This window comes from Aquila chrysaetos, chromosome 11 (genome assembly GCF_900496995.4).
Source record: "Aquila chrysaetos chrysaetos chromosome 11, bAquChr1.4, whole genome shotgun sequence".
Classification (NCBI taxonomy): Eukaryota; Metazoa; Chordata; class Aves; order Accipitriformes; family Accipitridae; genus Aquila; species Aquila chrysaetos.
Genome location: NC_044014.1, coordinates 14,597,352 through 14,613,306, shown reverse-complemented (window position 1 = coordinate 14,613,306; position 15,955 = coordinate 14,597,352). Strand labels below are relative to the sequence as shown.

The 15,955-nt window shown below is 44.8% G+C and overlaps 1 protein-coding gene across 3 annotated transcripts in view; it reads left to right on the top strand.

Moving 5' to 3' along the window:
• The window catches only part of NEURL1 (neuralized E3 ubiquitin protein ligase 1), a 166,395-nt gene that overhangs the window by 81,612 nt on the left and 68,828 nt on the right, over positions 1 to 15,955 (top strand). For all 3 annotated transcript variants that reach the window (XM_030031000.2, XM_030031001.2, XM_030031002.2), the window contains exon 2: positions 15,388 to 15,629. In XM_030031000.2, coding sequence (XP_029886860.1) covers positions 15,388 to 15,629 — 242 coding nt within the window. The remainder of the gene's footprint in view (positions 1 to 15,387; positions 15,630 to 15,955) is intronic.

The window sequence follows — 15,955 nt, the reverse complement described above, 5'->3', positions numbered from 1 at the left end:
TCATAAGAAACATCGGGGTAGCCTCCTCTATGAAACAACTTGAGGGGTTGACTCTGTTACCCAAGTCATAAGAAAATAATCATGAAATTTTAAGGGAGTTCTGTGAGGGCTTATAATGAAAGGTCTTTGAGCTTCTAGTTTGAAGTGTATTTTTCCTATGCAAATCAGAGAGAACTGGAGCTCTTTTGTTATGGTGTCAGAGGAAGTATGGAGTCACCTCTTGCTGTCCTCTGGTGCAAGGAATTGCATTGGCCCTGGGTTTTGAACAGCATATGTTCTGATAGATTCATTCAAATCAACTGAAATTCAGATAAAATGTACTATCGCTTACAAAGTTACCTTCCTCTTACTCCCATTTATTTGCTGTTTCTTTTCTTATATGCAGACTGTAAACAGTTCAGGGCAAGACCTGTCTCTTCTTTCTATCTTTGTGAAATTCAGCATGAGGGGGTGGCTAGCAGGTAGGATCACTTTTAAAGAAATAAAACATCTCTACATGCTCTTGTCCTCAGGCAATAAGGATTCAACACCCTTGGTCTTTTACTGGCTGACCTGTTGCAGCAGATGCTAAGAAAAACAAGTTCCTGTATGGACTACTCCAGCAGCTATTTATAGCAAAATGTTAAGTAATAACTTCATGGGTCTGGCATGGGAATTGGTAGGAAGGATGATGGAATAGTATTCATGCTGCTTCTTTAGAATAAGTGCCAGGGATGCTGTTTATCTTTGTTAAAATAAACCGTAACTTTATGCCCTGACTGGCTGTTGAAGTTTGATGTTTTAATTCAATGGTCCAGGTTCAGATGCTGGTCTGCTGAAGAAACAGGGTTAATTACTGGTAGATGGTGTTTAAACTGGTGCAAGCAATGTGCTGCAGAGCCAGATCAGAGCGGGAAAGTCAGTAATTTAGATTCCACTTGTGACTGTGGTACAGAAGGTGCAGATTAATGATGGAATGCGTGCATGGATGGCCAAATTCTTGCGTAAAGGGAGAAATGTTGCCCTTTCTCCTGGTTTTGCCTCAGCAGTACTTAAGTTATTTGCCTGGAAATAAATAATATTTTAATCCTGTAGTGGTTAACACTTCTAGTGATACTGGAGACCTCTCTGGTCTGGGCAAAAGTTCTTGGTTATAAGTTCTATTTGTGCAGCAAGAAGTTGCTGGAGAGCAGGGCTGGTGCCCTGCACTGGTTTGGCAGCTTTACTTCTGTGCCCTTGTGCCAGCTCTGCCAGGTAGGCTGGAAGTTTTACAGCTTGATGGTGGGAGAGAGGTGTGGAGCTCCCGTGCTTTAATCCCAGCAATGCACCTGAAAAAATGCCATTTTGATGACAAACTCTGTAACTCCACTTAGTACCCAGTGCAAGTTACTTTGCAGGAATACATTACAGATTAACTAGTGGGTGCTGCCAAAATAAATCCCTCTGATTATAACTTTGTGAGATGGGGGAGCCTCAGTTAATCACTAGGACCTGTTATGTTTCAGGAGAGGGATGATTGTTTTTTTTTTTTTAAATGAGAAGGTACAAAGCATGTCTGTCTTGAGGAGAACAAATCGGGAGAGTGCAAGAGATTAAAAGAAAAAAAAGGAGTAAACCTAAGTGAGAGAGAAATGTGCTGGATAAGGTGAGGCCAGGGAAGGAGGTGGAAGACTTGAAAGAGGGAAGTGGCTGAGAAACTTTAATACTTGTGACAAGGGAGGTGGAGGAGGAGGAGGAGGAGGAAGATGTTTTGGAGGGGAAGGGATGGCAAAGCAAGCAGAGGGAAGGTTGTGTGTTCTGTGAGTTTTCCTCAAGAAGGAATGGGCAGAGGGAGAGATGAGAGAGAGGAGAGGAGGATTTGAATAGAGAAATGGTAGAGGAGGAATTCAAGGAAGTACATGGCTCCTGTAATCCTGAAACATTTAAGAAGATGTTAAATGTGGCCAAACAGTAAAGGCAATAGTAAATTTTCACCTGCCTGTTAAGTTGCTAGCTCTAATAACCCCATACTTTAAGGATTTATTTGCTGCCAAACGTAGTCAGGAAAAAAGCCACTGGAATCAATATCTTTTGGGCCTAGTCAGTGCGTAGCAAGACTAGAATTTCAGGTGCATTTTTTCTTTGTAAGCAAAGAAATTTCATATTCCATTTCACAACGGCATAAACCCTGCAGCCAGGAGACCATCAGCAGGATATGTTTAAAGGACTTCCTTTTAGGATTGCTTTTGGACTTTATATTGAATGAAAATCTTTGATATTTGGGTAACTGGTGTGGATGGAAATAGTTTGGAGACTGTACCGACTAACAACAAAGTGAGCAGTGCAATTTTCTTGTGCTGAAAAAGAGAATTTTCAGTTGATCAGACAGAAATTAAAACAGGCAAAAAAAGACTTAGAGAAGACTTACTGGGTGACAGTATATTTACAGCCACCAACCTGCAGAAAGGAAAAAGCAATGACCTGAGTATAAGGACATCAACACCAGAAGGTTTTTGCAAAAGATTCAGAGGTCTGCTCACGCAGCTAAACGACATTGTCCTTAGAGAGACAGGACTAGGTGCTCGCTCAGCCGGCTCCTGGGGTAGCACGGGCTGACCCTCAGCCCTGGTTGACGAGAGCGATGCGGCTGCAGAACGGACACCATGGTGGTCTGGAAATTCTTGGTGTCTCCGTTGAGGGGTGGAAGATCTCCATCACAGGAGCATCTGTAGCTGGACACTGTCCTTCAGCCATGGCGTCACCTGGGGGTGTCCCCTGGGGGTGTCCCTGGCTGCTCCGCAGGAAGGGGAGTGCTGGCTCTTGGGTTCGGAAGCAGGCTGTTTCACACGCGCTTGCGGGCAGACATCAGCGGAGGAGGCGTGCTTAAACCACTTAAAGGAGGGAATGGGAGCCTTTGGGCAAAGCACCGTTTGGGGTCCAGAAAAATAATCACTGCATCTCAGAAGTGCTCGTTAAGTTTGAAATACGGATGGGGTAAGGAGCTGCTTCTGGCAGGCATGCTTTCAAGAGACCCTGCAAGGAACAATAGCAGGAAACTTCAGGAGGAAGAGTGTGAAACAAGTATGACTTGAGCAGTGTGTTTTTAAACAAGACTACACACAAAATGACCCAACTTTACAGTACCTCAAAGTGACTCTAAATGGATGGTTTATATTAGGAAAAAAAGGCACACTCCAAGTGTAAATGTCATGTATGATAGAAGAAAAAACTGCTTCCTGAGATTTTTTGGAGACGGCATTATGGCATAAAACTTCATGGTATGTGGTACTGAATGATAAACATAATCTACACTGTCCAGCCAGCTAAGAGGAGAAGTAGAACAGGCTCTGGGATATGTATCCTGACCCATCCAGATACTAAATTAAAGTGGGGGCATACACGTGTGACATTCACAATAAATTCAAGCAGCAAAATGCAGAAGAGGCAGTGAAGCCACTGGAGATTTCACAACTGCAGTCCAAAGTTGTCAGCAATGTTTCTGAACTGAAAGGAATGTTATGCCTTACTAACATGCTCTCCGGTAAGGCATGAGGACATCAGGGCTCTGCAGGGCTACTTGTGCTGTGCACAGAGATAGGTATTTGGGAAGGCACAAAGCGTGTTTGGATGCTGAATCCCCAGCATGGCTGAGCCCATGAGCTCTTGAGGAAGGAGCTCATTGCCGTTTGCTGTGATCTAAGCTCACCTAGCATGTTGGCCTCTAAACCTTTTGTGGCTTTGAGGAACCGATGGTATTTGACGGTTAAATTGCTATAATCTCAGGGATATTTCAGTTAGTGCAACTCCAGAGTTTGCTGTGAGATGAATGGTGCTGTCCCTGTCTTGGAGTGTTTTCCAGGCTCTTTCTAGAGGCATCCCTCCAGCAGTCTCTGTTCTCTGCCCCGGAGCTACGAATATGAGCCCAGCACCCATACCACCTTCTTGCAAATGCTGTCTCTGCAGAGATGTTCCTGCTTTCTGTTCTATGTTGGGGAGCCTGCGCTATTCCAAGGTCTTACTGTTCACCTCCCTTATTCCAGGGACACTTGGCAGAGCCAAAATTTTTGGAGAGAGCAAGGGAGGATAGTGTCTCCAGCCTCGGACTTTTGTCTTTCTTGATGAGAGGTGGTCTCTGATTAGGGAGCTGTGCTAAACAAGACACTTAGGATATGGGAGGTCAGAAACAACAGGAGATTTTTAGCCACTGTGTTCTGCATGCCTAATGTGTAGTCTCATGCACTGGGATGAACGGTAGAGCAGTGGGAGAGCATCCTCCAGTTGATGATCTAGATGAGAAGCATAATTCAGAGATGCTCTTCATTAGTCTCTTAAGACCCTATCTCTTTCCACTGGTGATAGAGGGAGTATAATGAACAGCATCCCAATTTAGCTCATTATATTGTAAATACGCAGTGTGAGTAGCGTGCTGTGGACCCAATTCAGCATCTTGAGTCTAGAGGCACATCTTTGATTTTACACAGGTGTAACTCAAAGCTAATTCAAGGGCTTCAGTTCAGAACCACAGCTTCTCTAACTTTCATTTTCTTTGCACGGCTTTGTCAGTAGGCTACACCATTTTCTACCATCTCTTGGATTTTGGTTCTATAGGTCCATTTGCTTGTCTCTACCACTCTTGCGTTTGCTTTTTTCCTGCTCTCCATTGCTCCCACCTTCCTTCTTGTCCTGACAAATATCTGAAGTTTAACCTTGACAGGTTACTTCTGTTTCTGGTGAACTCTCAGTACTCAGACTTCCAAGCTATTACACTGTACATGGAAAATGTGCCCAGGATAGACTTTCCATTAAACTGTATTTAAATTGGAAAGAAGAATGCTGGCACCTCTACAAGTATTCCAGAATTAGATCCCAAAATACTGAGGCTAGTTAATCTTTTGGAAGAACAAAACCTCTTACTGATTTATATTTAGCAGAGGGAATGTATTTAAAAAACACAGTCTATATGAGGCCCCTTGAAGAAAACATCTTTTACATTGATTTGTAGTGCATGGAAATACTACGTGGCCATAAAATACTTGCAGTCAGGCTCTGCTTTTACATAGCTACTTTTTTGCAGTGTGGACTGTCACGAGCCTGGTATTGCAGGAGGGGAAGGGAAAAAGCAGCGTGCAGTTATCACTACAGTAGAAACACGAGGCTTGTGAGGATGAGGCTTTGGTTCAAAACCAATGCAAGGTTTGTACTTGTACCGTACCCCGGCACCTGTCTAGCCCAGGTGCCTGCCTCTGGCAGGGGTGAGGGGATATGCTGTTTGGGGAGAGTACATGCAGAGCCTCAGGAGAACATGGGTGAGAGCAGAAGCTGAACTTGCCCTCTCTGTGTGCTCGCACGAGGTTAAAGAGAGGGGCGGAGGTGCTGTTGGCCCCAATCTCAGCAGCACTGCTCTTAGTTAAATGTCTACAATAACTACTTAGGCTTAGTTTACATGATTATAAATTAGGAGGAACTCTGCAATGTTAATAGAGGTGTAAAATGTTCGTGCATGGTTTTGATCTATACTAAGAAAATGGGTAACTGGAATTATGGTAGGTGGGAGGGTTCACTGACTTGTCCCAAGTAGACAGTTTCTGGAAAAGGAGCTATGGCAGGGAACCGGTTCATTAATGCAGTGGGTCAGAGAAGCAAACATAACTTATTTTATAAAGTATACATAATTTTATGGCCAACAGTGTATCTGCTTATCTTTGCGAAGATAAGGATTAGCAATAGGAGGTAGCATGGAAAGTTTTGGGGTTTTCTTCTTCCTTCTGTCCCACCATTTGCAGCACAGACAGATCAGCCATCACCCTGGGCAAGCTGTTCCTCCTCCTCCTGAAGCATCTGATATTAGCAAAGGAGAAGATTCCCAAACTGCACATTTGCAAGAGAAGGATAAACAGAATTTTTAAAACATCCCTAAATCTTAAACTGAACTGGACTTAATCTTGCTTTCTTTTGTTAGAAGACATAAATATGTTTTTACATTTCTCATTAGACTGCTGACAGACCCAACCTGATCACAGCAGAGCAAACCCACTCTAAATCAAGAAAGAGATCTTGGATGCTTCCAGAGCACCATTTTTTACTTTTATATTCTCATTTCCTACTCACAACATCTAGCTTACGATGCCTTAGTAATAATAATAAAGATGCAAAATCACCAAGATGCAGAGAATAAGGTCAGAAGTGCCTTGCTGCTCTCAAAAGTAAATAATTATATGGCAAATGCAAGTCGCTCCTGCTTGTGGGTCAGAGGAGCTGCTAGAAGATAGTGTGGGCAGAAGCGGCTGCTGCTGATAGAGGGATCTCAGTGTCCTCTCCATGGACCTGGCTGGACCCCGGGAGATGCAGCTCCCGAGGCAATTCATCCTGCCGCTGCCCAGCGTCTTTCTGGGGGGCTGCTCACCCCCTCTCTCCTTATCCAGCAGACGGGAGCATATGGCTGCTTACTTATGCTCTTGCCGTTCTTATGTGCTTAGTGGGCTTATGGTCCGCAGGGGCTCAGGGGGATTTGCACAGGGAGAGGGCGAGGAGGGAGCCTGCGAAGGGTGGGCTGCACCCGCGGCAAGCGGAGCAGTGCTGGGGGTCTCGCAGCCGTCCTCCGTGGTGGGCCACATCGGTGACTGAATCGCTGTGAATGACTGTGAGAGGTGCTGAGTAAAGAGTGTCTAATTAGGGACCAGGAGATGGTTAACGATTACACGGCATCATTACTGAAGATGTGAAGTTTAAAAATTAATTTATAAGGGGAAGGGGTTTCTTCTTGGCAGCCTTACGTGCATATAGAAATACTTACATATTCACACACCTCTCTTCTGATACCATCTTTTCTTCATGAAAAAGAGGGCATGATCAGCCACCTTTGTGGTGCTTGGTATTTTTAAGTGCTTCGAGTGCCATCAGCTGGATTGTTCCTCCCGGAGATGGTGTGTGTGAGGGTTTGCCTCCCCAGCTCAGTCCAGCCCTGCTGTCCTCTCCTTCTGCCTCTCCTGCATTTCGAGGGTCTTCCTCAGCTTCCTTCCCGTATCTGGCAGAGTCTTCTCTAGACTTTGCCCAGAACCATCTTCTTATCTCTCTCTGGGTAATTTCAACCACAAACATTAGTTCAGCCATATCCTTCATACAGTTGATTAACAGATTCACCTCTTCTCTGTAGTACTTAAATCTCCTTTGGCCTGCCTAAATTTTTGCTCTGGATTTTTTTTGCTTTTTTAATAAAGTGTTACAGACAACTCAGGCTTAATACAACTGAAGCAGAGCTCTTATTTTCCTGTCACTCCTCAGCTCTTTTACCTTCTTTTTTCAAGCTTCATAGAAATTGCCACCCTCCTGATTCTTACCAATACTCATAGCCTCAGCATTGTCTTCAAGCAAGCCTTTGTAAAGCCTCACATCAGAGTTGTAACCAGGGACTTGTAAGTTGATGGGTTCACCTGGTGTTGCTAAAAAAGCCTCATGCCCAGGTAATTGCCTGGCACTCCTGCAGAGGTTATTGTCTCCGCATGAGGAGTGACTGTTGAACAGGACACATCTCTGCTCCTCAGCTAGTGCAGTTGCATGTGATGGAGGGCAAATGCACATCCCAGCTGAGCAGACAGGCAGAGGAAATGGCAGTCTCTGTTTCAGCCCATCGTCCTAAATCCGCTTGAACACGTCAGTGTCCTGAGTCTTGCTGATTCTGCCTGCATCTGTCCCATCTTCACGACACAGCCTTCCCCCTTTCCTTTCCTTTCTGCAAGCCTCAAAGTCTTCTCTCTTCTGCCACTGATAAAGTCTTGCCACACTTGTATTTATTCCAAATTTATGTTGTTGTACCTTTCTGCCCTCTGTCCTTACTGTCACTTTTTGCATCTTTTTCACTAATTTTATTTTTCTCTATGAAATGAAAAATCAGCTTCTTCACTTTGAAGGCTCCTTACAAACTAACCACTCCCTACCACCCATCAGTCAGGTTTGAAAGATGGATCCATTGTGGATCATCCTGCAATCAACTCCAACTTCTATTGCCCACTTTTTATATTGGGGGTGAGGGACTTCTCATAGATGTCTGTAAAACAACCCTTGGTGTCTTTCAAATCTGTTACTTTAAACACAGCTTTGCTTTTTGGTCTTAAAAAAACCAAAAAAACCCCAAGCACAACTCCAAGCCCCACCCTGACTGGTATTATCTCCTTTCATGTACATGTGGTCTGTCTGCACCTGCCTCTTGTCTCGTAGTTTGCAATTTAAATGGAAAATCTTACACTATGTGCAAACCTAGTCTTGATACATCTCGTCACTGCTAAAATAGCACAGATGAAAATAAGTTATGTTTTGGCTTTGACTTGTTTTAGAGTCTTGGATAGGAGTGCTAGATCTGACCTGCTGGCTGAGATCCACCTTGTAGAGATGTCCCTAATTCACTAAAGTTTAACCCAAGATGCTCCATAATTTCAGGTGTTCTGGATTTAAAGCTCCAGAATTAACCCTTTGCATTTCTATCATTGAATGCCCCAACACCTACAAAGCTATAGTCTGTCTTTATGGAAGAGCAAAGCTTTGCTTTGGCTTCCTGGTCATCTTGTAATGCCAAGATGAGGAGTTGACCATGGTGACAGCAATCTGACAGGGTCATTATCATCGTAACAGGCGCAGGGAGAGCTGGATATAGACTGGAGATACATGATTACTTATTCCTTCAAGAACAGCAAACGTGTTTTTAAAGGCAGTGAAGAAACCCTTGTTTTAATTTGCATTAATTTATGGTTCTCTTTCTTCTGTGCACATTCCGTGGGTCAGGCTGCGTGTGAGAAAACAAGGTTTGCAACCTATTTTCAGTTTCCACTGGTGTTAAGCTAATATTTATTTTTAGTAAACTGTATCTTGAAGTGTGCTTTTAATAATCCATTTGCAAAGCCTAGCACAATGACTTCGTTATGGTTTTCTCCTTTTGAACTTTATTAACAAATGTAAAGAATCAGTGTAACTAGTTACACTGTATTTCACTGATAATTCTCAAAAGTATGGGACCACCTCAAAAAGCGGTAAGGCTTATAAGCATTCATCTCATAATTAATATTTTCTCCCTGTGCTCTAGTAACCATCCAGCTTTGGAAAAACTGTGCAGGTAATCTTTCAGAACTAGGGCTTTTCTGCTGCACCACGCATGCGTCCCTGGGGCAGGGCTTACCTTGTGTTCCCACACCTACACATGGTTTTCTTTTCTTCCTTCTCAACAATCCTTCCTTTTAAATGCTTATACAGTGAGGCTACCTGCCAGATAAAGCACTGTCTGTCAGCCTCTTTTGATAATGTAATAATTTTGAAACACTTTTCTCCCTTTGTAGTGTGGTGTTTTGTCCTGTCCACTCTTTCCACTGTCACTAGCCTGCAGGACAGGTCACCTCTGTCACCACCCCCAGACCTCTCCTCTCCTCCTCCCCAGGTGGAGAGGGATTTGTCATTCCTACTTGCTACTGCATGTCAGTCCCTGGGCTCTGTTTTGAAGTTGTCTTTTCTGATTCTTTCAATTCTGAATGTCACTTATTTCACATGCTATAAGAAGTTTATCTTAAATACCTTGCAGTTAGTTTTCCATCTGAAATGAGTTTTGACAGTGTTCTGATAGGTGCCTATCGAGATCTTTTCAACTGGAAAAAATTTATTTTAAAAAAAATTAAATCCAGTCATTTCTTGCAGCTTTTAAGAAATCCCAAGCCTTTAAGATTATGTCTAATGTTTGCAGAGCATGAACGCTTCTGGTGAAAACCCCTAACAGGCTTTGGGATGCATTTTGCTAAGCTGAGAACATCCAGTGCTGCCTTTTATATAGCGTGTGGAAGTTGCTCAGGCCTTGAGATCCAGGAGACCAGGGACATCTAACACACGTGGAGGGAACCTTTGGGGCAATATTCTGCTTTCTCAAACAGGCCTCTGAAAAGGATGCGCGTAGGAGTGGGACACTGAAGGCAGAGCGGTTCAGACTGCTTCACGTTGCTGTTCATGTTAACATCTCCTTCACCTTGGCTTACTAAAGGTTTCAGGTGATCCAGCCTACGTGCTTGTGGCTCAGGTGAGCAAGTGGTACATTATCACCTTTGCTGCTCTCTTGGCAGGGCTCATGGTATTAGGGCCAGGTTGTGTTCAGGGTTCAAACCCAGTGCTGAGTGAAATGGTTCAAACAGCGTCTATTATTGGGCACAAACTGAAAACAGAAGTCTATCCAATCTTTAAAACCATATGAGTGAGCAGATGCTGTTCTTTGTGACCCTCCGTGTGAAACCTGGAAAGCTGTACGAGGGTCCATGGTGCGTCTCTAGATTTGTAGCCCTTTGACACAGAGGCTGTTTTCAGACAGGCATGATTTTGCTCTTGTGGCTTTTGTCACAAGATACCAGTTTGTGTAGTCCTGGCATGTTGTTACAACTCCTGCTTGTCAGGGGGAAGTTGTGTTACGTTGTGGAATGGGAAACTTGCAAAGCCCCTGAACGCGCTTTCATATTTCAGCCTTCTTTCAAATACTTACTTGTTTTCAATTTTTATTTCAGGCAATTACTTCACTTCGCCCTTGTTAGGTGACTGATAAGTCGGGTTGTGGCAGAGGAGGGGTCTGGGTCAGACTCAGTTAATGGAGTCTTGCATGGTTGCTGTGAAATCAGGAGGACTTTTGCCTGTTTTGCCTGCTGAAACTCTGGGTTTGTGAGTTTCACTCAATTCTTTTACATAAAGAAAAAAAGTTTGAAACCCTACTGCAAGGGCCCCAGCTGTATTGTACCAGTATTGCTGGTAGCAAAGGCTGAAGATGTCAAAATGTGTAGTAGTTTTAACAAGGGGATGGGAGAAGGCTGGAGTTCCAGGTCCAGCCCAGTGAGAACAAAAACTTTAAGCAGATGATTTACTTTATTTTTAGCCAGCCAAGCAAGGACAGCAATGTATCTCACCAGCTTGTGTTGGTAAAGTGTCCCTTTCCTTGTCTAAGTCCATTTGTGGTGGGTTGACCGTGGCTGGATGCCAGGTGCCCACCAAAGCCGCTCTATCACTCCCCTCCTCAGCTGGACAGGGGGGGACAAAATACAATGAAAGGCTTGTGGGTCGAGATAAGGGCAGGGAGAGATCACTCACCAATTACTGGGCAAAACAGACTCAACTTGGGGAAAATTAATTTAATTTATTACCAATCAAATCAGAGTAGGATAATGAGAAAAAAAAAACCTAAATCTTAAGACACCTTCCCCCCACCCCTCCCTTCTTCTCGGGCTCAACTCCACTCCCCATTTTCTCTACCTCCTCCCCTCCAGCAGCGCAGGGGGATGGGGAATGGGGGTTGGAGTCAGTTCATCACACATTGTCTCTGCCGCTCCTTCCTCCTCAGGGGGATAACTCCTCACTCTTCCCCTGCTCCAGCATGAGGTCCCTCCCACGGGAGACAGTTCTCCATGAACTTCTCCAACGTAGGTCCTTCCCACAGGCTGCAGTTCTTCAGGAACTGCTCCAGCGTGGGTCCCTTCCATGGGCTGCAGTCCTTCAGGCACAGACTGCTCCAGCGTGGGTCCCCCGTGGGGCACAGGTCCTACCAGGAGCCTGCTCCAGCGCAGGCTTCCCATGGGGTCACAGCCTCCTTCGGGCACACACCTGCTCTGGCGTGGGGTCCTCCACAGGCTGCAGGTGAGTACCTGCTCCACCGTGGACCTCCATGGGCTGCAGGGGGACAGCCTGCCTCACCATGGTCTTCCTCACAGGCTGCAGGGGAATCTCTGCTCCGGCACCTGGAGCATCTCCTCCCCTCCTTCTTCACTGACCTGGGGATCTGCAGGGCTGTTCCTCTTACATGTTGTCACTCCTGTCTCCAGCTGCAGTTGCACAGGTTTGGGGTTTTTTTTTTTTTCCTCTTAAATATGTTATCCCAGAGGCACTACCACTGTCAGTGATTGGCTTGGCCTTGACCAGCGGTGGTCCGTTTTGGAGCTGGCTGGCATTGGCTCCATTAGACATAGGGGAGGCTTCTAGCAGTTTTTCACAGATGCCACCCCTGTAGCCCCCCCTGCTACCAAAACCTTGCCACGCAGACCCAATACACCCGTCTTAGGTGTTTGTGTTGCCATCTGAAGCTGCATGGTGTTTCTTTCTTTTGGAGTGGACATGCTGCCCTGAAGAAGTTGAGCAAAGGCCTTTGTATTTGACCCATTGCTTTGTAACTTCTCCAAGTATTTGTAAGGTGCAAACCCCCATTATTAAATAGTTTTACTTTTTAAAAATTAAGACCTTTTCTGGTCCTTACACCTGAGCATGTTCATCATGCAGGAGTCACTGCTGTGTAAGAGCATTTGGGAGAAAGAAGAGGGTCTCCTCCCCATTTGCATTATCTATCTATGGAAGCTGATACTGGGGTGGTTTCTTCTGTTCCCGTAGAGCATGGTTGCCCTGTGTTTCAGCTGTCTGCGTGGGGGGCACTTGTCCTGCAGGCATTGGTCACGACACATGGGTTTGACCCATTCTCACATAGCGGTGCCAGACTATCAAAGCAAATAAGCATTTCTCTGACATAGTTCCTGTGGGGTCAGGCAGGTCTCTCTGGCTCCAGAATGCTGCTCCAGCAGATGCTCTGGACATATGCGGTGTTGTTATCAGAGCCTGTTTTGAAAGCTGTGGGCAGTTTTGGCGACTCCATTACCGCATTTTAAAAAGGCGCGATGTTCTATGGAGAGGTGCGGCAGCTACTATCGCAGCCAAGTTATCCAGTAAAATTGGAGCACTGAGATATACAAACAGGTTAACATGGGTGTGCCTTTGCACTGCACAAGTTTGTTTTGGTGAGTGACTACTAGCAAAAAGTTTGAGCTACAAAATTCAGATCTGGATGCAAAAATGGCATGAATTGAATGTGTATTCACTGGTAGCTTCTTCTCTTTCACCCCTAGAAACTATCAAAGAGGTGTTGAAAAAAACAAGACTGGAAATGAGCAGAAAAAGAGTTTTTTCATATTTTTCTATGGATCTCTTGACTCTAAAATATCTCAAACAATTGATTATATCCCTCAATATATGTCTTGTTTCAGAAATGACTGTGACTTTGTGTCAGGAATGGAAGTTTTTACACTGGATGTTTATTTTTAGTTAGTCTACGTAGAAAAAGGGATATAGCAGAAGCAGAGAGGCAGCCAGGAGATGCGCAATGAGGAGATCCAGCGGCCTGAAAAATTTCTGCCAAAAGAGAGGCTGGGATGGTTTGCTTTGACCATCTGTCAACGGTCTTGTCCCTGCAGACCAGCGTGACCCACCTGGGGAGTTGGAGTGGAGCAAGGTTAAGTCGGCCACTTTTGCTGGCTCTGGCTCATAACCATTTGTGATGGTGAACAGCTTCATGTTTGCAGTGATAAAGGAAATACTTCTTTGCAAAATACCGTTAAGCCTGAGGAACTCAGCAGCAAGGTATCACTAAAGCTGAGGGCTTAACAGGGTTCCAGAGGGGTGATAACAGAGAACATATCTGGTTTGGAAAAAAGCTAGTGATACTGGAAGGGATTCAACCTCCTGTTCTTTGGGGCATAAGACAGCCTCTAACTAAACTGGTCTTAGGAGGTAACCTCAGAAGGTTCTCCCAGCGGGGCTGCTGCAACTTGTGTTGTCTTCTGACCATCCAGTCTGGGCTGTGGGGAGAGGCAGGGTGCACTGCCCCGGGGCAGTAGCGTGCCCAAAGGGAAAAGGTCAGGCTGATGTGAGCTGCTGCTTCCTGACCTTCCCCATGTCAAGCTCCCCCTTCCATGCAGTCTGTTCCTCCTGACGGTTTCCCTCTCCTACCTGCCTGCTCAGGTGAATCTCTACTTTTTCTTGGTACTCTGCACCTTATTTCTCCTCCTCCATGTGTGAGGAACAGGCGAAGGAAGATGACTTATATTCCACATAATTTTTAGCATCAAATAACTCCCAGTTGGTTCATCTCTCCCTTAAAGCATTAATGAAAGTGTTTAGAGGTAACAACCCTGTTTGTCTGGCCTCCCTGCTCTGTTCTGAAGGGATAGCACTGCTGCTGAAAACAGGAGAAAAAACCAGCAAAGAGATGAGGGGAGAAGGCCGGAGTGACTGATGCTGAAGTTGAATTAAAATGTTCTCATCAGAAGCCAGGATTTTAAGTTGTGTTGGTAGTTACTCAAGCTCACCCTGATGATGTGCCATTACAGCTTCAGGTAGCTACAACCTAAAGTTACCCCAAAGTCTAGGAGGAATAGGGTCCAGGCTTTTTATTACAAAGCCAAGAGTTATGTTAGAGGTGTAAGCATTATTTTATAGCAGCTATATAAAGACATAACTGTCAGCAATTAATTTGGATGAAGAATGTAAGTGATTAGTTTGTATAGTTTGCGTGTTTGAGGAATAGAGTTTTTAATCATATTGTTTAGTCATGCATCTTTACAGCACAAACTGGCACATTTTTAAGGTCATATTTGCTTTTGTTGCATCCCTGAGTCTATCACGGAATAGTCCTTTATTCTGTTGATACCCTGTTTCCAAATCTACGAGTATCTCTTCCCAAACATATGTGCATAATGTAGTGTGTATGTGCACACAAGGAAAAGGAAGCAGATGACTTGTGTTCAGTATAATGATTGTTTTGTGCTTGAACTGCTGCAGGCTCCTTGTTGAAAAGAAACTCATGCATCCGTACATTCATGAACAAAGCTGCTGTTGTGACTGTGTTGATCGTGCGTTGACTCTTTGTGTAGGGCCTTGGTTAGCGAAAGATGTCATCTCCTCCCTGCTTCATAGCCTCTCTCCCTCTTTGCTTTCCTCACTGTAATCACAACATGCTGATCAATGCCTCCGTGACAAGTGGGATCTCAGCTGAGGTTCCAATCAGTAAAGAAGAGAGGAGAATGGATGATGGTTAGTGGAGGAGCCTAGGTGGGTTATTGCTGAGTGGTGCTTGAGTATAAATTAGGAATGTGTGTGTCTGATCTGGCGCTTAGCGCAGGTGGATAGGACAGCATCCAAAGACACATGGAGGCAAGGATCAATGGAGTTGCTGTTGCAAAGGAGGAGTCAGAGAAATGGTCAACTTGTGTGGGAGTCCTCTGGAAGTGGAAAATTTTTCCCTAAGTGTGACAGCTTTGATACAGCAACTTCACACGTGCTTTGCTCCAGTTTTGGAACCAATTCTTGCCTTCTCTTCTGATGTGTGGTCTCAAGATGGCCTGTGACTTCAGTGCTGAGCTGTGGTCTCCATGTCACGCTCTGTACTATCAGACTGTCCAGATGGGAGCCTTCAGTATCCTCGTAGCCTTTTATTGTTCAAGATGCTCTAGAAACCCTTAGTGATTTACAGAGTGGGGATTTGACTAAATTTTATTTTGATCTATAGTTCCTCTCTGAAGTGCCCCTGCTTTTTTTTTCATTTAAAGTTTTTTACTTATTACTCACAGCAGATCTGAAGCCCTTTTTTCCCCATTCTGCTTTCAGATTCCATAGGTGGGTCGTTTTCGGCTTCCTCCCACCGATGCCACCACAAGCAGAAGCACTGTCTCCCCATCCCACAGTGTGGAGCTCTGTCCATCAGCCCTCTGCTTTTCCATCCTCACACGAAGGGATCCCAGATCATCATGGACACGACACAGAAGGCAGTGAAGCGCCAGGCTAGTTTCTGCAATGCCATTACCTTCAGCAACAGGCCCATTGTTATTTATGAACAAGTCAGGCTTAAGGTGAGTAAACGATACCTTCCCTCATTGCCATGGGAGCTGCTGTGAATGAATGTTGGGGTGTACCAGGCTTTGGTGCTTGTATCAGATCTTTAGCCCTTCCTTGAAAAGCACAGTAGTGAGATCTTGTCCTTAAAGATCCACGATCTTTGTTGGTACTTCTGCTTTTGTCACTGTAGTTCTTGGAACCATTGGTACAGACCAGTGTAGAAACTGGGAACAAAAGGGAAATCCACACTCCAAAAGAGCTTATATTGATGTTAGACAAGGAATAACAGATTAAGCTGAGATTGCTTGGAAAACAGCAAGAAAAAAGGGCTGTATTGATC